Genomic DNA, 23,287 nt, shown 5'->3' on the forward strand with positions numbered 1-23,287 from the left:
TGAAAGCAAACTGGCTGGTATTCTCTTGCAATAGATATAGTTTGATTTATTATCTCAGCCATGCATTACTTTAAAAAAGAATGCCATCAGACAGACGGTAGATCTTTCACAGAACATGCTTGGATCTGTCTAAGAAATCCACAGTACGGTATAAGAATAGAAACCATGATTCAACAGCATAACACTATTATAATGGAGGCTCTATAAGTCATTGATATAAGAGTGATTGATGAGTTAGTCTTCTATGCATATATCTAGTCCATTCTTCAATGTGCTTATCTCATTTGGGGCCTAAATATACTATTAATTATGTAGTGTCTGTGTGTCTGTGTGTGTGTGTATGTTTTATTTGTTTTATTTCTCTTACTGAAATGTTGGGATCTTTTCTAAACTCTTCTTCAATTTATCTGTTTTCTTCTACATATGTCCTAATAATTTATGTATATGTATAAAATATTTAGGATATTGAAGCTCATATAAGCAGTTACTAGAGTTCTTTGTCTTGCTAAAATAAAGAAAGTTTTATGAATAAGATTGAATATGCTAGTTGAAGAAACAAACGGCAAACCATATAGCTTTCACTAAAACAGACACAAGGAACCTTTTTGTGATCAAGGGTATATTACATTTTAATGCAAGAATGTCTGCTGATTGGCTGTTCACTGTAGTCTTTTTCATAAACCCGAATTTTACGAAGCCAGTGTGGTTGCTGCTATACATTCATTGCTTATAAGAATTTATAGTTATATGCACAATTTAAATAAATCTAATAAGCAATCACTTTTGTGCAGAGGTGGGCTGTATTTTCATTGACAAGGGGTTTGCTGGTTGTGAGTGCGCACAATTTGGGACTGAAATGCAGCTTCAAACAGGCAGCTAATCGACTCAGGCAGCTCCGGTGAGTACAGCAGGGCGGCATGGAACTCACCTAGGCAGCCTGGGCAAGGGAAAAGTTAGTTATTTAGGGAAAGCATAGCACAAAGGCGGGTGGGCGGTCCCAGCCAGAGATCACAGCTAAGGGTTCGCCCAAACCTCGCCGACCATTCAGCAGCCCACCACTGCTTTTGTGGCTATCTAAAGAGAACTGAATACTAATTATATTTTACACACAAACATATTTTAGTATATCATTATTAAAATACCTACAAGCCAGAGTTACAAATCAGGCAGGGTGCCAGCACGTTGAGGAATTAAAATAGTTAAAATGCAATAATTATCAGCAGCCAACTCTTGCTCATAAAATGAAACTCTTTAGCAGAGAGGTCATTTAAACTCTCCAGAAAAAGCACACCTAGGAAAAGCAATCCTTAGATCCATTTACACCACTTAAAGATACCAGCTGGTTTCATTCACCTCATAAGATAACCTAAGGAAATCATCCAGATTTAAGAAAAGGTCACATGCCCCCCAGAAAGGCAGTAAAAAAATCAGTGCCAAAGTTGCATCCTGCCTCTTGGAAGTACACCCCAAAAGGACAGTTCCAGGAACCACTAAAGCAGTGAATGAAGACCCCCTCCCCAGATAAAAAAAGAAACCATCAGGCAGGAAAAAATTCAAACACAATACAAATTATTAAATCACAACAGTAGCTGTTGCTTGTTAAACCAATTACCAGACAAATAGACACAGGAACTAGCCAGATTTCTCAACCCAGTTTCTTTTCAGGAACAGAGATTAACCTTTTTCCTTCCAAACAAAGCTGAATAGGGAAAATTATCTCATCAATAAACACAGGATTAAATGTCACCAAGGACAGAATTAAACTTCATCAAAAACCAGTTTCAGATGAAAACTCAGAAAGGGTATGTAAACTCACTTTTGATTGTCAATCTTTCTAGCTAGCCAAGAAGCCTTCCTAATTGTAACTCATCTTGGTTCCTTGTCATTAAAATCTTCTTTCTGGCAGCTCTGCTTCATTATTCAATTATTTCTTCAAAGTACTGATCCTGGCTGGAAGAACTACAACAGGGGAGCATTTCCTCCCAACAGCAGTGTAAAAAGCTTAAAACAACCCTTCCCCAGCAAAGGAAAAAAAAAAACTCCGGAGACAGGAAGTCTAGGCTTACTCCCAATAATGTAATAACAGTTAATGGAGATGCAGTTTCTGTAAGCAGGGCATAAAGATTACGCTAGAAACAACACCAGAATATTTCCTTCCTGCTTTCCTTACAGGATTAGCCCTGTAAAGTGGAAAAAAACAAAATATTTCTTCCAACAACCGGTTCTTCAAACTGCTTAGAAAGTTAACAACAGGTTCTAGTGAATAGGTGAGAACCGGTAGAATCCCACCCCTGCTCTGCGAGAATGAAGGACATGATTCATTGTCATTATTTTTCTGCTCTTCTTATCCATTGGAGATTAACCTTTTTCCTTCCAAACAAAGCTGAATAGGGAAAATTATCTCATCAATAAACACAGGATTAAATGTCACCAAGGACAGAATTAAACTTCATCAAAAACCAGTTTCAGATGAAAACTCAGAAAGGGTATGTAAACTCACTTTTGATTGTCAATCTTTCTAGCTAGCCAAGAAGCCTTCCTAATTGTAACTCATTGAATAAGAAGACCAGAAAAATAATGTGCTTGAATCCTGTCCACTATTCCAGCTGTCTATTTAATTATTGGAATTACCCAGGTATTTCCTCCATTGAGTTTGGACTTTAACATCTTCTTCACCCTCTAATCTTTTTCTTGACTCCAGTAGCCCTGATATTGTGAGCTTGAAGGATACCCAGGTATTTGTAGTAATCATCTTCAGCCAGACCATTAATATTATTTTCATGGCTTCTTGGTTCTTTCAATTTTCATTATTTTTCCTTGTTTGATAGTGAGTATGGCACATTTCTCCAATCCAAACTCCATTGCAATATCTTGACTATATATACAGATGATGGTTAGCAGTTATTCTACCATGTTTCCCCATGTTTCTTTTACCATAAGATCTGGTCTTATTTTTTTGGGGTTTGAAAATAAGGAAAATAAGGACTTGAGCTTATTTTCGGTGGGGGTGGGGGTGTTTTTTTTTGTCAAGTGTAGGAAGCAGTGAGCATGGGGGCCGACAGGAGTGGGAGCATAACTACCGCTGACCCCACCCTGTCTGTCTCAATGTCTGCTTGCCTGCGGCTGCAATGGGCCACTACTGGTGTACCAGGATCAGTGTAGCTGTAAGCCCAGCGCCTGCAACATCAAATAGGTGTGGAGGCAGGCATTCAGCAGCCCAAAGGCGGCAGGTGAGGTGGCACAGGCTACCTGGCTCCATCAGCAGCGTTCGCGAAGGGGCCCTGGTAGGTCGAAGATGGTACAGAGGTTTTCAATCTGGGAGCACTCACCCCATGCCAGTGAGGAGCAGCCCAGCAGGGTCGCTGAGAACATTACTGCCAAGAGGGTGAAGAGTCCCTGCGAGGCCAGCAGCAGCAAGGGCATCCACCTGGTGGCCAGCACGACACCCACCACAGCTAGAGAGAGAGAGAGAGAGAGAGAGAGAGGGATGGGGGGAGAGAGAAATCTGATCCAACCTCAGAGAGTTATACCAGGGCTGACAACGGCAGATTAACAGATTAACAGAGTTGGAAGGGACCTTGTAGGTTATCTAATCCAACCCCCCACTTAAGCAGGAGACCCTACACCATTTCTGACAAATGGCAGCCCAATCTCTTCTTGAAATTCTCAAGTGATGAAGGTCCCACAACTTCTGAAGGGAAGTTGTTCTATTGCTTGATTGTTCTTACTGTCAGAAAATTTCTCGTTATTCCCAGGTTAAATCTCTCCTTGTTCAGTTTCCATCCATTGGAAACTGGTTGTCCACTAAGACTCCAAGATCCCTCTTACAGTTACTGCTCTTAAGCCTGGTTTCACCCAATCTATAGGTGTACGTTTGGTTTTTCTTGCCTAAGTGTAGGACTTTACTTTTCTCGACATTGAATTTCATTTTGTTAGATAGGGCAGAGTGTTCGAGTCTTTCAAGATTTATCTGGATCTTGCGCTTTATCTTCTTGGGTATTAGCTATTCCTGCCAGCTTAGTATCATCTGCAAATTTGGTAAGTTCTCCTTCTATTCCCTCATCTATGTTGTTTATGAAGATATTGAAGAGTACTGGGCCTAAGACAGAATCTTGTGGCACCCCACTGCTTACTTTCCTCCATGTAGACTTAGACTCATTAAGGACTACTTGTTGAGTATGATTTGTCAGCCAATTGTGAATCCATCTGGAGGTGATGCTAGCATCCCCTTTGCAAGCAGAAAAAGCTTTGTCTCCCTCTGGGCGAAAAGTGTGTAGCAGAGCCAGGCAGAGGTGAAGGCGATCTCAACATGCCACCCATTCTGTCCCACCATCTCTTGGCTTGTATGCAGCCACATCGAATAGACACCTGCATCGGGCGTTGGCATTGCCTGCCTCCCCGATCTCCCATGCATGTGCCTGCTGCTACTGCCACCGTGCAAGCCTCCCTGAATCTCCTGTGAGTCAGACAACTATGCAGAATGTCTGAATTGCCTGCCTTCTCCCCCCTGCTTCTGCCTCCGTGTTTGGAATTAATGGTATTTGTGCTTTGCCAAGAGGCCAGCAGGCTGCGGCCAGACACCATTGGCTCCCCACCCACTGTCTTTTCCACGTCCATCCCTCTCGGGGTTATTTTCGGGGTAAGACTTATATTAGACCTAACCCCCCAAAAAACAAGATAGGACTTATTTTGGGGGTGGATCTTATTTTTGGGGAAACAAAGTATTTCAAATGGTGTTTTTTCATACAGCTTCAGATCATTCATGTAAAGAAGATAGGATAGCATGGCAGATATTTTTGATGTTTGATAGCCTGGGTTATTCAATATTGTTGACATAGGAAACAGTGCATTGACAAATACAGTAACCAAATCATTCAACTCTAAATGTAATTATCACTTTATGTTCCAGATAACTAGGGGCTCTCATTTCTGAGACATTTACTCAAATTATATTCTTACCTTGAACTCCAATTTTGTCTCAAGTTCAAAGTGTGATTATGCTGTTGCAGCCATTTTTGCTTCTCAGCTTGCCACAGAACAGGAGGGGGGGTGGAGATTAGATTAGGAATGCCAGTTTCAAGGAACAACAAGAAATTATCCCATAGGAACCAAAGTCACCTCTAACAATACCCAGACACCTAATTGGATAATGTGACCAGCACTAATTGGGAGGAGGGGAGGAACTATTCTTCAGCTATGCAAAAAGTGGTGGGACGGAATGGGTGGCATGTTGAGATCGCCTCCACCTCTGCCTGGCTCTATGGAAGTGGCAGAGCGGAATGGGTGAATGATGGTGCTGCTGGCTTAAGTGGCCCTACCAGCCCTGATGCCCTTGTTGCATCTAGGGCCAAGTCCGTTGGCTTCTGTCAGGGCTGCTGGTATCCAGCAAGGGCCCTGCCTTTGCCCAATTCTGGCCCAAGACAAGGAGCTGTAAGACTATTCTGAGCCACCAGTCTGTCTGCATGCTGCACTAGTTGGCTACCACCACAGCTGGTGGTGAATGGCGCTCAGCCCTTCCCATACTCTCCTGTACCCGGCTGGGTTCAGGACACTGGGGTGCTCCCACCCCATGAATCCTTCGCCAATGAAAGCTACATTTGACTGAGAAACTAACTTTTTTTCCAAAACCAGGTGTCGGCACACCTGGACTGATAGGCTTTGGCCTACCCCGACAAGGTGACAATGGTAAATGCCATTGTCACTAACATTAAGCAGGAAGCAGCAGATTTGGTGACGGAGCTTCACAATGAAGAGGCGCCAGAATTAGGGAATCCTGATGCTTTCCTGGCAGAGCTCAGAGCCAGGTTTGAGGATGACACCCAAGTCCAGTGGGCAGAGTCACACCAACAGGCAAGGAAATCAACTGGTAATGGAGTTTGTGAGTTCTGGCGGATCACAGGGAAACTCAGGCATCAGCCAGAGCAGCTGCTGGTCTACCAATGTCATCATGGATTTGTAGCTGGCTGACAAACTGTACTCAATGAGGTGTCCTTAATGTTACCATATGCACATGGAGAGATGTAAGCAATGGGAGTACCACAAGGCTCCATCTTAGGTCCAGTACTCTAAATGATTTAGATGAGGGGATAGAAGGGGAGCTCATCAAATTTGCAGATGACACTTAACTGCCAGGAATAGCCAATACCCTAGAAGACAAGCGAAGGATCCAAAAAGATGTTGACAAAGTTGAACAATGGGCTCTAGCCAACAAAATGAATGTTAATGTGGAGAAAAGCAAAGTTTTACATTTAGGCAGGATAAATCAAAGGTGTAAGTACAGATTAGGTGAGACCTGGTTCAAAAAACAGTAATTGTGAGTATTCCAGTATTTCAGGGGCTGCCACAAAGAAGAGGCAGTCAAATTATACAAAGCATCAGAGAGCAGGACAAGAAACAATGATTGGAAACTAATCAAAGAGAGAAGCAACCTGGAATTAAGGAGAAACTTCCTAACAGTGAGGACAATTAACCAGTGAAACAGCTTGTTTTCAGAAATTGTGGGCACTCTTATCACTGGAAGTTTTTAAGAAGAAACTAGACAGTCACTTATCTGAAATAGTATAGGTTCTCCTACTTGAGCAGGGAGCTAGACTAGAAGATCTCCAAGGTCCCTTCTATTCAATTCTATTTGATTCTATTTTAGAGATGGCTTGAATCGGGAGTTGTATCACACCTGCTTACCCAGGAAATATCTGACTGGATTTGTGACTGTATTGACTAGCGCCGGTGGTGGAGCTTGATATAAAAGAAGACAAGAGGCATGGGGGGAGTGAAAGCCCACCATAAAAGAGCCAGGAGTGGCACTCATTGAGAAGGATACCACTGTCTGCATTGACACCAGCCTTCCAGAAGCCCCAAGATGCAAATCCGGTTTGTGCTTCCATTGTGGCCAGGAAGTCCAGCAAATAGCTGTATGTCTGGCACCAGTCCCCAAGGCGACTTTAAAAGCTCCAATCCCTCCCAAACATAAAACTCTCCAAAAAAATATGTCAGAGAAATAGAAAAGAGAGTTAATGATAGACTAGATACCCAGATCACAAAGAAAATGAAATATTTGGGGATTCAGTTAATGGCTAGATGTGGAACGATTAAGGAAGATAACTATTATAAATTGAAACAACAAATTAAGTCAGATTTGGAAAAATGGGGTAACATGCAACATGTCCTGTTCTGCCTGCCGCAATACAAAAGCAATCAGGAGGTAATGAACGCAATCGTCCCTATGAAGCAGCGAGTGGCACAAGACAGCAGGTGAGAAAAAAGCTGTCAGATTCCAGATTGCATTGACAGGAACTATGAACCAATGAGGGAACTATGAACCAATACCTGGTTTGGAGCCCATGGGGAGGGAGGTAATCTTGAGGAGATAAGTTATATGTCCCTAGCAGCCTGTGAGTACAGATTCTGAAATGGAACCATGATACCAAGCAAGCTGGCCACTTCGGATTCTTAATGACTTTACATTTGCCAAACGATAGTTTTGGTGACCAGGAATGAAGAAGGACATAGAGAGCTATGTAAAGAGTTGTACAGTGTGTACGGCTATGAAAAAAAGACGGGCGGTTTGCAACAAGTGGAGGAGCAAATCCTACCTTGGGAAGAAATAGACATGGATTTTATATTTGAACTCTCAGAAAGTGGGAAAAATACTGTAATTTGGACAGTAATTGATTTGTTCTCCAAGCAAGCTCACTTCGTAGCTTGCTCAAGCCTCCCATCAGTCCAGAGATTGGCTAAGTTGTTCCTGCAGCACATCTACCAGCTACACAGGGTGCTGAAATGAATTATCAGGGAGGTCCAAATCAAAGTCAAATTTTGGAGGAAGTTCATAAAGCTAATAGGTCATCCCAGGGACTCAGCTCAGCTTTTCATCCAAGTATGAATGGGGCCTCTGAACGTACTAACGAAATGGTGGAACGATACCTGCATTGCTATGTCAACCATCTAACTGGACAGAAATCCTGCCATTTGCTGAAGTGGCCTACAATAATGCTGTACATAGCAGAATGGGACCTATTCCTTTTAAGAAGCAATGGGAATAGAATTTGTGCACATGCCAGAATACCCTAGGGAATCCTCCATGTCAGTAAGTTTGACTGAATGGGTAGGTTTCTTCCCAAGTGCCTGGGGAAACGTGAAGAAAGCATTAGCTAAAGCAACTGAGAGTCAAAAAAAATCCAGGCAGACAAGAAGCAATTGCACCAAGGGAAATTCTATATAGGGGACAAAATTCTATATAGGGAACAAAATGTATCTGTCTACAAAGCATCTTAAATTAAGGCTACCCTGGTCATAAACCCAGTCACAGTGGAACTCAAGCTACCCTGAATATTGGGAAAAGCGCACCCAGTGTTTAATTGTAGTTTGCTTAAGCCAGTGGTGGGATCAAGGCTAAGACCAATGGTGAAAGAGGCTCCAGGTCCCATAATAGTGGGGGATGAAATGCATTATGAAGTTAAACAAGTATTGGATTCATACTATATAAGGGGAAAACTCCAGTACTTTGTACAATGGAAGGATTACTCAATGTCAGAAGCATGGTGGGTTAAAGCCCAGAATATGAAGGCGAACTGGGTCATAAGGAGATTCCATGAAAAATATTCCAAAAATGCTGGGCCCCTTTCCTAGTGGGGTTGGGGAGCCCTGATGTAATTAATATGGGTGTCGGGTTCCAGTTCCGACAACGTCTGTGACAATGGGTTTACTATTTTCCAGGTACCTTCCACATGCTAGGGGAGTCCGACTTAAGTTCAAAGTTTGATTATGCTGTTACAGCCATTTTTGCTTCTTAGCTCACCACAAAATTGGGGGGGAGGAGGAAAAATTAGGTTTGGAGTTCCAGGCGACAGCAAGAATCCGTCCCATGGGAACCAAGGTCATCTAACCAGATGGTTGACAAAGACTTGGACAGGTTTCTGTAACAATACCCAGACACCTAATTGGACAATATGATCTGCACATTGAGGAGGGAAGGGACTATTCTTTATGCGAAAAACATGGGAATTAAGTGGAACTGGTTTTGCTTTCAATATGTGCTGAAATGATGTATTCAGTAAAGTTTTGCATAAAGAGATTGGGTCGTCTCAATAGTGCTTGCAGGCTTGGTTTGGGTTTGTCAGTCAGGACATTGACATTTTGCTTATTAGATCATTGTCTAGATTGTGGCTCTTTCTCCTGTCTCTCAAGCTTATTGTAATGGATTGTATCAAAGAAGGGGTGGTAATGTGATAGTGTATTAGATTATAATGAAGTGGCAATTTTCCAGGAAGGAGGGAGCACATTTCAAGGAGTAGGAGAAGACAAGAGAAAGCACAACTTGGAACTGGAATCGAGATACTGGAAAAGATTTAAGATACCCAGTACCTATAATCACCCAAGATATATCGGTTAGGGTGAGTGTAATATAGGTTCAGCCTGGCAAGATTTGTCTATTGGATATAAGCAGATAAAATACTGAACTTTTGATCTATGTTGTCCTTGGGCAGAGCCTGACAGTTATACTTATATCCATTAATATTAGAACATAACCCTTTTCTTGATAAATTATAACAATATTTGATGTTGATGCCACTACCAAATGAACCATATCCAACATATGATATTTAATGGGTCTATGTTCACATGGAGGAAAATATAAAGTAGGGATTCCAAAATTTTATCCTGGCCCCAGTACTCTTTATCATCTACATAAAACATTGGTGGGGGGGAATTAAAGTGATGTTCAGAAAATTTGGCAGGCCCAAAGCAGATGAGGAGCAGGTAATTAATATTTCAGAAGACAACTTAAGATTTCAAAAGATCTTGATAAGTTTGAACTGGATCCCTCCAATAAAATGTTTTTCAGTGGTGAGAAATGTAAAGTTCTGCATTTAAGCAGAAAAAGCCAATAGCCAACTTAACAATAATACTTGCAAGAAAGATCTGGGAATTTTTGTAGACCACAGATTAAACATTAGCCAGCAATGTGCTATAATTGCCAAAAGAACCAGTGTAGTTTTGGATTGAATCAGTAGTACCATATGACCTACCCCCAAAATAAGCCCTAATGGTGTCATCAGCAGAGGGTGGAATGGTGGGCATGGACAGCTGATGTTGCTCACATTGGGTGTGTGGGGAGGAAGATTTCTTCAAAAAAAAAAAAAACACCTTTCTTTTCTCCCTGAGCAATTGCCAGTTGGCTCTTTCAGCAAAAGCAGAAGGGGCTGAAAGGGAAGAAGCTGTCCCGTTCTTCCCTGGATCGATTTCAAAGGTTGTTGTCAGCTCCAAGGCCTGGGTGCTTGCCCTGCCGCACCTGCTGCTTCTTGGGGGCCTGATGGCACCTGGGACAGGCTGCTCTTCAGCCAGACCAAGAGGCATTGGCAGGAGTGGCTCCCCACGATGTCTATACTGCTGTTGCGCAACCTGCCACTGCGCTGCCTGACCCCGGCTCTGGCTGCTGCCCTGCTACTGCTCTCGTGGTGCCTGCTGGCCAAACTCTCAGTCCGCCCTGGCCTCTGCAAGCCCAGCTGCTGGCCCTGCTGCTGCTGGGACACTTTTCGGCCATGGCAGGTGCCGTACTGGCTGTGGCGCAGCTGCCCCTACTGCTACTGCTGACCTCAAGGGGGCTCTTTGCCCTCCTCACTGGGTGGCTCCTGCCTGGCACAGAGCGAATTGCCTCAGATCTATGACCTTAGGAAAATAAGGCTAGCCTGTACCACCTGACTGTGTGTCCGGGGGTGCATGTGTGTGACTGGCATCAGAAAAGAAGCTCCAAGTATCCCCCTCCTTTCGTCCCGAGTTGGAAGAGCTGCACAGTGAGGGACTGTCAGTCAGTCTGCTCTGTAAACAACACCTTCACTGGCTTCTCCCCTTCAGTTGTGCCACCATCATTCTGGGAGAGAGTGTGTGAGCCAGCCAAAAAGCCCTGCCTTCAGCACCCTCACACCAACATGCCCTGGCCGCCTTCGACGGCTACCTCACCTGTGGTTGCTCTGCTGTGCCTCACCTTTTTCCCAGCCCAGCTTGCTTTTTCGGTTAGAAATTTGATCGCACCAGCCAAAAAGCCCTGCCTTCGGCACACTTGCACTGATATATGTGCACCATTGTTTTGTGTATTGTCAAGCTTTGTGCCGAGGGAAGTCCACGCTTTCTGCTTCCATTCTTCCCTCCAGTTGCTCCATCTCAGCTTACACAGACAACCATCTGCCAGGACTGGAGGGTCCGTCACAGGGCATGATCGAATTTCCAATCCCAGTGCGCTGTTACCAGTTATGACAGCACTGTACAAGGGGGATTTACGATCAGTCCTTGAGCTTTTAGTAATCAAGCATTCTGCAGTCACATGATCATTATTTGTGATTTTTCCTGATGATAAAACCCTTGGAGGAAGACAAATGGAGGCATGTCACACATAGAAGGAAACACAATAATCAAAGAAAGAAGCAGCACATATCTAACAAACCCCTGCTGCCCAATCTAACCCAATCAGAAGCATCTCCATTAAAACCGAGCAACAGATTTTTCCCCCAGTTGAAAATACTCAGACCCACAACGTCCCCCTCAAAGAAAACATGCAAAAAAAAGGCATTATCCAACATCTCTAAAAAAAAGTCACATCAAACTCACCTGTGATAAACAGAAAAGCATCCCAGACTGCACCCCCTAAAAAAGGAATGTGAGTGTTCGTGATAGGAGATTTTATTCTCAAAGGAACAAAACCAGCCATCTGCATACTGGACATGCCTTCTAGGGAGGTATGTTGTCTCCCTGGAGCAAAAATCAAAGATGTGGCTGATAACCTAACCAAAATAATTAGGCCCACAGACTACTACCCTTTGCTACTATTACATGTAGAGACAAATGACACAAAAAAGGACTTGAAAACAATATTGAGTGATTATGAGCAGCTAGGCAAGAAAAACTTATATGATCAAGTAGTTTTTTCATCTATACTGCCAACGAAAGGACAACATCCAGTAACAGAACAGAGAATTTTAGAAGTGAACTACTGGCTAAAGGGTTGGTGTCACCAAAAAACTTTGGATTCCTGGACCACGGTCTATATAATCACCATGATGGGCTTCTGGCAAGGGGTGGTTTGCACCTCACAAAGAGTGGGAAGAATGTTTTGAGAAAGTGACTGGCTCAACGTATCAGGAGGGCTTTATACTAAAATTGAGGGGAAGGGGGTGACCAATCCTTAGGATCTTCAGGACCTAATGCCAAGCAAAAACCCTACAAAGAAAGTCAAATAATGTATAAGGAGGGATGGGAAGGAAGACAAACACAAACACCAAAAAGGAGACATAGGAAGCATAAAGATCTCAAGTGCCTATATACAAATGCACAAAGTCTGGGGGTAAAACAGGGTGAACTTGAACTATTAATACGTGAATGTAGATATGATATAGTTGGAATAACAGAAACCTGGTGGGATGAAACCCATGACTGGAACATACTGATAGAAAGATACAAACTCTTCCCAAAAAAACAAACCCCATGAAAGAGGAGCTGGAGTTGCACTGTATATAAAGGACCACTATATTGCTACAGATATGCATGAAACTAAAGATGAAAACCTCCTTTATATTGGGTCAATATAAAAGGAAAAAAGAATGACACGGCCATAGGTGTATATTATAGGCCACCTAATCAAGCAGAAAAAATAGTTGTCCTTTTTGCCAACCAACTAACAAACATATATAGGAAACACATTACAATAGTAATGGGGGACTTCAATTACCCTGATATCAATTGGAAAACTAATTATGCACACCAAGTGAGAAATGAAATAAGTTCCTAACCAACCTAGCTGACAACTTTGTTGTCCAAAAGGTAGAGAATGGAACTAGAGGCACAGCTATACTGGACTTAATTTTTTACAAACAGAGAAGAAGTGATAGAGGGAGTTGAAACTGTAGGAACCTTGGATGAGAATGACCATGTCATACCTTGGATGAGAGTGACCATGTTATAATTCAACATAACACAAACACAAGCAATTGAACATAATGACACCAGACTCTTAGATTTTAAATTCAGAGAGAACTTGGGAAAGATTCTTTGGATGAAAATCCTAAAGGGGAAAATAACTCAGGAACTTGAGAAACTCTAAAAAGTATGGTCAAAAAAGCCAAGACCAGCATAATACCACTGAGAAAGAAAAACAAGAAATCCAAGAAGAAACCAGCATGGCTGCACAAAGATCTCTCTGACAAATTGAAAGACAAAAAGGACAAGTACAAAAAATAGAAAGAGGGACACACAACTAAGGCAAAATATCAGCAGATACCCAGAATCTGCAAAGACGAAGTCCGGAAAGCAAAGGCTCAGAATGAACAAAGACTTGCAACAAAAGTCAAAGATAATAATAAAAAAAGAGTTTCTTCCAATATAACAAGAAAAAAGCCAAGAAACAGTCTGTTTACTAAGGAGAGAAGACGGCAAGGAAACAACAGACTGAGCAGAGAGAAAGCAGAGCTGCTTAACTCATTCTTTGCATCGGTCTTCACGTAAAAAGAAACTATAGCCCAACCTACCAAAAACAAAAGTCTAAAAGACAGATTAGAAATAAAAGTTAAAATAGGCAAAAAATAGTAAGAGAACACCTGTCTGATCTTGATGAACACAAATCACCGGGACCTGACAGATTACATCCCAGAGTTTTAAAGGAGCTGGCAGAGGTCATATCATAAGCACTAACCACAAAAATCCTGGAGCCTGGGGAACTACCAGAGGACTGGAAAAGAGCTGATGTGATACCCATCTTCAAAAAAGGGAAAAAACCAGATCCAGGTAACTACAGACCCAATCAGCCAAACATAAATATACAGGAAGATATTGGAAAAGATAATTTAAAAAAAACAGATCTGCCAACATCAAGAAACAACTAAAATAATAACTAGTAGTCAGCATGGTTTGTTAAAAACAGATCATGCCAAACCAATCTTATTTCATTCTTCAACTTAGTGACTAAATTATAGACCAGCGAAATACTGTGGACATAATATATTTAGATTTCAGCAAGGCATTCTACAAAGTAGACCACAACCTACTTCTTGGTAAACTAGAAAAACGTGGCATAGATAGCATCACCACAAGATGGATTCACAACTGGCTGACAAATCGTATTCAACGAGTAGTCCTTAATGGGTCTAAGTCTACATGGAGGGAAGTAAGCAGTGGGGTGCCACAAGATCCCATCTTAGGCCCATTACTCTTCAAAATCTTCATTAATGTCTTAAATGAGGGAATAGAAGGAGAATGTACCAAATTGCAGATGATACAAAGTTGGCAGGAATAGCTAATACCCAAGAAGATAGACTCAAGATCCAGATGGATCTTGACACACTCGAACACTGGGCTGTATCTAACAAAATGAAATTCAATATAGAGAAAAGTAAAGTACTACACTTACGCAAGAAAAAAACAAAAGTATACATATAGACTGGGTGTAACCAGGCTTAATAGCAGTAACTCTGAGAGGGATCTTGGAGTCTTAGTGGACAACCAGTTAAATATGAGCCAGCAATTGCAACAGCAGCCAAAAAAGCTAATGCAATCCTAATTTCATTAATAGAGGGATACAATCAAGATCAAGTGAGGTACTAATACCACTCTATAAATCCTTAGTAAGACCACACTTAGAATACTGCATCCAGTTTTGGTCACCACACTATAAAAATATGTTGGGACTCTAGAAAGAGTGCAGAGAAGTGCAACCAGGATGATTAGGGGACTGGAGACGATAACATACGAGGAATAGTTACAGGAACTGGGCATGGCTAGTCTAGTGAAGAGAAGGACCAGAGGAGACATGAAAGCAGTGTTCCAAAATTTGAGGGGCTGCCACAGAGAGGAAGGGGTCAAGCTATTTTCTAAAGCACATGAAGGCCCAACAAAGAATAATGGATGGAAACTGAACAAGGAGAGATTTAACCTGGAAATAAGGAGAAACTTTCTGACAGTGAGAACAATCAACCAATGGAATAGCTTGCCCTCAGAAATTGTGGGAGCGTCATCACTTGAGTCTTTCAAGAAGAATTTGGACTGCCACTTGTCAGAAATGGTGTAGGGTCTCCCGCTGAGGTGGGGGGTTGGACTAGATCAGCGGTCGCCAACCAGTGGGCTGCGGTTTATCTTTGTTTGGGACTGCATTATAGCAGGGGTCCCCAACCACCGGGCCGCGGACTGGTACCGGGCCGTGGAGCACTCTACCGGGCCGCAAAGAATTATTTTTTTAAAAAAATGGCGGCTTTCTTCACCTTCGGTGAATGCTGCTGGGATCGGGGATCAAGGACACAAATGAAAGAAGGGGAGGGAGGAAGCAACCGAAGCCTGTCCTTCTCTCTGGGTCAGCTCTCTCAGTCGCTCTCTCGCTCCTCCACCAGCCCAGGAAGAAACTGCTTCAAAGAAGCGGGGGGTTTCCTGTCGCCGCAGCGCTCCGAAGTGCCCGTTTCTCCCCACCCCCACCCCGCCCGCCCGCTCGCCCGCCCGCGCGCGTGCGCGGGGTTCAACCCAGTGCTCCGTTCTGCCTGCCTGCCTGCCTGCCTGCCTTCGTTAATGGTTGAATCGGAACAGCTTCGGCTGAGTAAAAGAGGCGAATAGTTATTATTCTCAGCCGAAGCTGCTCCCAAACAACCAGAAACTAAGGCAGGCAGGCAGGCAGAACGGGACACTGTGGATTGAAGCGGCGGGCGGGCGGGCGGGTGGGGTGGGGGTGAAACGGGCGCTGGAATAGCTGCGGCAACAGGAAAAGCCCCCTTCTCTTCTCTCCCCCCGGTCCTTGCAAAAATTTTCTGCTTGAAACCGGTCCCTGGTACAAAAAAGGTTGGGGACCACTGCATTATAGTCTTCTACAATGCATACATTAGCATACTCAAATTCTATTATCTTATGGTGAAGCCTATTATAAAAGTCTTTTTGGTTTGTATTCGGGGCATATATTGTGACAAATAACATCTTTTTCTGATTTACATTTATTTCTATAAAGAGCATTCTCCCTTCTTGATCTTTGTATATTTTTTTATGTTGCAACCAATCTTTTACGTATACTACAGTACCCCCTTTTTTGTGTGTTTGCAAGTGCCAAGTACATTCTACCCAAATTTATATTCTTTAAGAGGTCTGCTTGATTGTCTGGAATATGCACTTCTTGGATTCAAGTTATGTCAGCATTTTGTTTTTTAAGTTTCTCAAATATCTTTTCTTTTTGATGATAGATTTAAACCATTGATATTGACTGAAAATAAACTGATTTCTCTATCAGTGTCACTGACTGTGTGAGGCATTTCTTGTTTCATTTCTTGTTCTAGGCTCTCTTTTTCTTAGTCTGTTGCCTTCCCCTTCTTCTCTAAGATTTTGGGGTTCAGAGAGTGAATCAGATTCTTTTTCTCCAGAGAGTTGTTCCTCTTGGCTTCTTGTATTTAGGTCGTCTCTACTTTCTTGTTCTTCCTTGGGTCCTAGGTGTCATTCACGAAGTTCCTGTGCTTTTTCAATTGTATCAATTTTTTATTTTTTGTCCTGCCACGAAACTAAAAGCCCCTCTGGGGTGAGCCACCTAAATGGAATACCATTTCTAATAAGCTGAGTTGATAAAAATTGGTAGCCCCTTCTCTGCTCTCTGACTCTCCTAGGTATTTGTTTCAGTGTAACCACTTCATGATCTTTGTATACAAGTGGTTCATCTCTGGTCTTACTATAGAGCAGGTCTCGTGTTATCTTCTTCCAAATCGAATATGAACCTCTCGGGTTAGTCTCTGTCTCCTCGCATAGTGTGTATATACTCTGTAGACCTCGTCTACATCATTTTCAATTTCCAGTTTGGGTTTCTGTAAAGCCGTCGCTATCAAATTCGTCATAATTGCACGTAAATCTTCCTTTTTGTCTTCCACCACATTTTGGAACCTAAGATGAAATGATGCCTCTCTAATTCTTTTCCAAGGCAATAATTGTATTGAATCAAACAATGCATATGTGATTTAGCCATATGTATATAGTGGCATTTTTAAGCTATCTAACTTACTATATGTTTTATTTTATTTTTTATTTTTATTTTTTTAAAAACAAGTTTTATTAATTTTTCAGAAACAAACAAATCATCATTAACCATTACATACTTAAACCTTTTTCCATTATAAATTTAACAAGTCAGATAAAACCTATAATTCTAATTTAAACCATTTCCATATAAGCATACATAAACCTCTTATCCAATTTCTCTTTACTTCTCTTTACTCTTATTCAATTTCAATATTATTATTTCATCTATTTCTTTCTGACTTGGTTACCATTATTCTCATTCTATATTTTTGCAAGGTTTTATTAATTCTCCCAGAAACATAAACACACAACACACAAGACACAAGACATAAAAAAAAAAAATCTTTTAGGAAAGTAACTTGGCCCCAGATATCTCTCTCTTCATGGACTTCAATTATATTCATGCTCATCTTACATATCATTACTTATTTTATTTACCATTCTAAGTCTTCTGTATTAGCTTCTCCACACATTTCACTCTTCTTAATTCTATCTTAATTAATCCATCTTAATTTGAGTCATTATATTTGTATCTTTTGTCCATTCTTTATTGTCCCTTTGTCTCGTTCCTTATAATAAAAAAAAGAATTTCTCCTGAAATCACTAATCAGAGTATGATGCCTTTCTATCTCCCCCATAAATTAATCAAATTAACATTTAAAATAACACCCAATACCCAATCCGATTCTGCTTGGTACGTTCTATCTAAATAGTAAATCCAAAATAATTAAATACATAGGTAAGCAGTAGATCTAAATATTAAACCTTATAACATTCCCATTGCCTTTTCCAAAAACAAATGCTATAATAAAAATTTTATAATAACATCAATACCATAATCTTATTAAACTCTTTAATTAAAACTCAATATTCTAAACCTTCCCTTTAATATTATTAAATTTTAAAATCAATCATTACTAAACATTTCAACATTTTAATCTCTTATCAACTCTTAAACCATTTTAATTTTCTATTTCTAATACAATGCTACAATATCATCTTATGTACCTTGCAAAATCTTTTTTGAAGAATTTATACTTTACCCTTTATCCCTAAAAAAGATTCCTTTTTTCCCATCTAATTTCAAAACTTTGTGGCTTTTCTCCACCTTTTTCCTTCCTTTCTTTCCCCACCAAACCTTTCTACCCCCCCTTCTTCTAGCCTCTGCCTTACTGGCTTCCCTTCTCTGTTGTGTTCCTTTTTCCTTTTGTTTACTATCATTATATTGATTTTGCACCTTATTTTTCCCCTTCTTAAGTGTTTTTTTAAATCTTAAGTCCTTCATTTCTCTTCCTTTCCCTCTTCCTTCTTTCTTGGTTAAATTCTGAAATTCATTAAAAATGGCTTCTTCCTCTCCTTCTTCTTCTGCTGTCTTCATCTGTTGTAATGTTTGTTGATAGTTAGCAAGCGCCATTTCTAAGAAAAGGAAGGCTTCTTTCAAACCATCTTTACCATTTTTTTTTTGCTCATATTCTTTTCTCAGTTCCTCAACAGAAAAAGCCATTATAAATCTTTTCTTTTCTTTTCCCCTTCTTTCTTCTTGCAGCAACCAAGATATTTCAAAAAAAAAAAAAAAAAGTTATCAATCAGTCCAAGCCAAGGCAAAGTTCTCACTTTCTCTTCCTGGGGTAGTATCAATCAGAAAAAAAAGAAAGTCCAAATCTGTTTCTTAAAGTCTTATTGCAATATATTTCAGTCTTCAAATCCTTAAGGCATCTCCTCCAACAAAGTCTTAACATACAAATATTTTTTTAGTCCTCTCCCTTCTCACTTATCACTTAAAGCCAGTTTTTACCTAAAAAAAATAGGTTTCTTAATATCCAATTATTAATTCCGTAGGGAAGGAGAGTAAACTTTCCTTTTAGCACCACCAAATTGCCGCTTATTTTCTCTTCTAGAAGGTATCATTCAGAAAGCCATAATTTCCAGGAATTTTGTTAAATATATCTCAGAGTCCCGGGAACCAAGAAAAACTTTCTCTTTTCAAAAGCTTTCTCCACTTCCTCCTGCGCATTCTTACCCGGCTGCCAGCTTCTTTGTGGCGGCCATTACGGACCGCCGCTGCACCGTCTTGGGAAAAGGGGGTTCTGCCGGCTGGGAAGGGGGTCTGCAGCACCCCAAACCTCACTCCGGATCCCCCTTATCTTCAGCCACCCCTGCAGGGCAGCCTTAGCTCCAAACCCGTCCGGGTTGGAGCACCAAAAACGGCTAGCGCAGCAGGGATCGCGTAGTATCGCGAATCCCCGCCGCTTGCGAAGCCGACAAACCGGAAGTTTTAACTTACTATATGTTTTAGATGGGTTTTAAACTAGGTTTTTAATTATTATTATTATTTTAATTATTTTAATTTTTAAATACTCCGTAGTGTGATTGTGATGTGGTGTTTGGGGCACTGTGCTGGAGTAGCTTTCAAATTTCCTTGTATTTGTAGAATGCAATGACAATAAAGGTATTCTATTCTATTCTATTCTATTCTGCTTTTAATGCAAATCAACTTACTTTTATATTTTTCCTGTTGCAATTTTAAAAAGAAAAATTGGATCAATATAATATTAACCTTACTGCACAAATTTTCATTAGCTTTCACATGCAATTATTTTGTCAATAGTTTTATGAAATATAAGGAAAGATTAATTCATGCTATTTGCTATAACATCTGGTTCATGAAGAATCCCTAAATTCACTGCTGACAGAACTTTATACCCTTGATCTGTAAAATTGAGCTAGTTAGTTTTTGAACTGCTTGGAGAATCCCATGTCTAGATTTATGTAATATAAACAATGTGTTTATAAAAAGAAATCTTTGATTTTTTTTAAACTCATTTATTTAGAATATTTCTAATTACGTTTTTCCACTGATATTAGAATATTAGGACAAAGTATTATGTGAATTTATTTTTTTAAATGTAGCATTGCCATTCAGTACACCTTCAATTTCCTTTCAGAGTTTGGTGTGCCAGTAGTTATACTGTACTTGTACCATCAACATATGTGTATTAATAAAACCAAGTAATGTGATAGTTTACATAAATTAATATATGTTTGTGAGGATATATGTTTTTTTAAAAAATTGGTAACAGACTTTATATAGAAATAACAAGTGGTATTTAAATGAATGCTTATAGTTTATTAAGGGCTATTCTATTATATTTTATACTGAGAATCAGCTTCAATAATATAGAAATTCTACAGATTCTATTCTGTTGATTGCAATGAAATGTTAATTGACTGCCATGTGGATTTTAAGATTTTAAGATTTTTTAAAAAAATGAAAGTTCATCAGATTTTTCTTAAGAAAACTAATTATTAGCCATATGCAGTGTTAGTGTTCAGTATTCAGGAACGCTACCTAACAGAAGTTTATAATTTTTGTAGGTAATAGCTCTAGCAGATGCAGCTGAAGAAAACCAAGCCATTATGTTCCAGGCATTCACAAAATTAAAAAGTGCCACCCAGCTGGTAATCCTGCTGATTAGTCTATGGCAAAAACTGAGTGCTGACCAAGTTTCTATTCTGGAAGCTACATTTCTGCCATTAACACAGAATACTCAAGAGTTGGTAAGAGTGTGCTAATTTTATTTTTAAGCCACAAAAAATATTACCGTTATAAGGGATGGTTTTTCATTTAATTTTCTTTCCTGCATGGAATTTTGAATTAATGCTCTACTTGAATCAGAGTGCTTTTTATGTTATTGAAGGACAGTGAACTGCTTCAGCCAACACATTTGGAGTGCATTATTAAAGAGCAACTAAAACACATTCAGAACATATTGCTTCCTCCATTGTATTCACTTTCATTTATATGAAAAGCTTTAATTTCTTTGCAGTGTCCAAGATAAAAATGTGTAATGTCTGCCTTATGGACATAAATTGTGGGCTTATGCTTAGTGGGATAAATTCTTGTTTTTCAGGGAACAAGTCTATTTTGAAAAGCCAAAATTACAGAAATGAAGAAGCTTAAAGAACTGCAGAAACATGTAGACAAGACCTTTCAATTATAGCAAGGGTGTCAAACTCGCATTGTCACAATGGCATCATTGGGGCTTTTTTCCCCTTCGCTAAACTGGCAGGGCTATTATGTGACACGTCCGGCCCACAGCCCGCAAGTTTAACAGCCCTGAATTATAGTACCTTCATTGTACTTTCAGGATTATAGAGTTTTTCTTAACCTATAAAAACACTATTACTTGGCTTACCAACTTTCTCTCACATCACTACAAACTGTCTAGGTACAGCATCCAGATTAGAAAACATTCTACAGGTAGTAGTTCTGTACATTAATTGGGATCTTCTGACCAACTCCTTATCCAAGCTTTTTTTTTTTTAACCTCATGTCAGCAGCTTTCTATCACCTACCACCTCAGTTGCCATTTCTTCATGGTCATTGACTGTTGCTCTATAGATCAGGGGTGTTAGGTATAACATTGATACCAAATATGGTTTGGGTGAATAAATATATAAAACTTAGATATCATGGTTTAAGTGCTTATCACTTTAAGCACAATGTTGCAGGCTATTAGCCGATTAAGGGTGCGGTTAGAAGTTACAATATAAGGAAGCATTAGAAGCTGGAAAACTTACTGTGACTAACTGTGAATACTGTTTGTACTGTGCCTGTGACCGAGATGATCCTGTCTGCTACTGTTTGCTGATTTACTGCGGAATTCAACTGTTCTACTGTTTGAGCGCCTTGCTGAATATCCAGCGTTTGTTTCTCTGGAGAGAGGCACCGGAGGAGGAGAAGATATCTTTATCGGCTGATAAAGATATTGTAAGGACTCTTAACTTGGACTGTAATAGTGAGTCTTACTGGATGGAAATATAGTGAATGACAAATGGACTGAATGACAATGCTTTAAACTCTAAATGGATTAAAACTATTTAAACTACAAACAGTGTTTGTGTTCAGTGTGTGTATACTCTGGGGCCCTTCCACTCTCGTTTGGTTGCCTGGCTTGACTACTGCTGCAATACTCTGCTAGGGGTTAATCCCCAAACACTAACATTGGTTATGGGCCCAGCAGCATAGTCTAACTAACCAGGATATAGCAGAGAGAGTTGGTGTGAGTTGCACATTACTGTAAAAACAAACTGTTTTAATTAGTTTAAAATAGTCAAAATATCTGAAGAGTAATGGCACAAGTAAATTTGTCACAACTGTCCATGATATCCAGGCTGGATGGAACAAACTATGTTTCATGGTCAATGAAATGTAGTTTACTTCTACGCAGAGAAGGTTTGTGGGACATTATAGCAAACCCACCAGATGTGAGTAGCTGGGATCATGCTGATGATGATGATAACGAAAAGTTACAAGACTTTAAACTGAAAAATGAGCAGGCTTTATGCATCATAGGACTGACTCTCTGTGATCAGCAGCTTGTCCATATTCGTGGAGAAGAAAATGCTGCAAACTGCTGGGAGAACCTCAGGAAGATTTATGTTCGGGACAGTGTAGGAGCACATATAAATCTTACACGGAAGCTTTTTCAACGCATCTTCAGAGGAATGGAGATATGTTAGTTCATTTAAACTGTATGAAGAGCATTTTTCAAGAATTGCAAGAAAAAGAGCTTATATTTAATGAACTGCAACAAGTCTACATCATATTATCTTCATTAGATCAAAGCTATGATGACTATGTGACTTCGTTAGAGGTATTGCCAAAAGAAAGCCTCTCATTAACCGACATAACAGGCAGGCTATTAGAAGAAGCCAGAAGAAGGCGTGAGCGTGACGAGCTGAGAGAAGATAAGAAAGAAGAGAAATTATCTTCAAAGCTTGAAAGAAACCAGCTTAGCAAAATACAGCACATGGAAGAAAAGAAATTATCTTCAACAGCATACACAATTAAAAAATGTTTTAATTGTGGAGGAAGAGGACATTTGGCAAGTTTCTGCAAAAAGGGAAAAAGCCAGAATGTAAAAAAGCCAAAGAAAGCATTTGAACTAGCCATGTTTAGCAACTCTGATGTGAAGAATGATCTATGGGTGGTTGACAGTGGTGCATCCCACTGCATCACAAGAGATAAGACAAAATTTATAAAAATGTCTACAAGCTCTCAACATATATCTCTTGCTAACGGCTGGAATCTGAAAGCGAAAGGTGAAGGTCTTGCACATTGTCCGTGCATAAACCAGGATATAAAAATGTTGTATGTACCGCAACTAAATGCACATCTAATTTGCTTTCAGTAAGGGTATTAGATAAATTAGGTTATGTAATTACTTTTAAGGATAATAATTGCATAATTGAAAAAGATAACGAA

The 23,287-nt window shown here is 40.2% G+C and overlaps 1 protein-coding gene across 5 annotated transcripts in view; it reads left to right on the forward strand.

The window, feature by feature from the left end:
• BBS9 (Bardet-Biedl syndrome 9) overlaps positions 1-23,287 on the forward strand; it is a 407,995-nt gene that overhangs the window by 173,636 nt on the left and 211,072 nt on the right. For all 5 annotated transcript variants that reach the window (XM_087946210.1, XM_026674870.2, XM_087946208.1 and 2 more), the window contains exon 19: positions 20,395-20,577. In XM_087946210.1, coding sequence (XP_087802336.1) covers positions 20,395-20,577 — 183 coding nt within the window. The remainder of the gene's footprint in view (positions 1-20,394; positions 20,578-23,287) is intronic.

This window comes from Notechis scutatus, chromosome Z (genome assembly GCF_049901735.1).
Source record: "Notechis scutatus isolate UNSWTSFEM ecotype Mainland chromosome Z, rNotScu1.2, whole genome shotgun sequence".
Lineage (NCBI taxonomy): Eukaryota > Metazoa > Chordata > Lepidosauria > Squamata > Elapidae > Notechis > Notechis scutatus.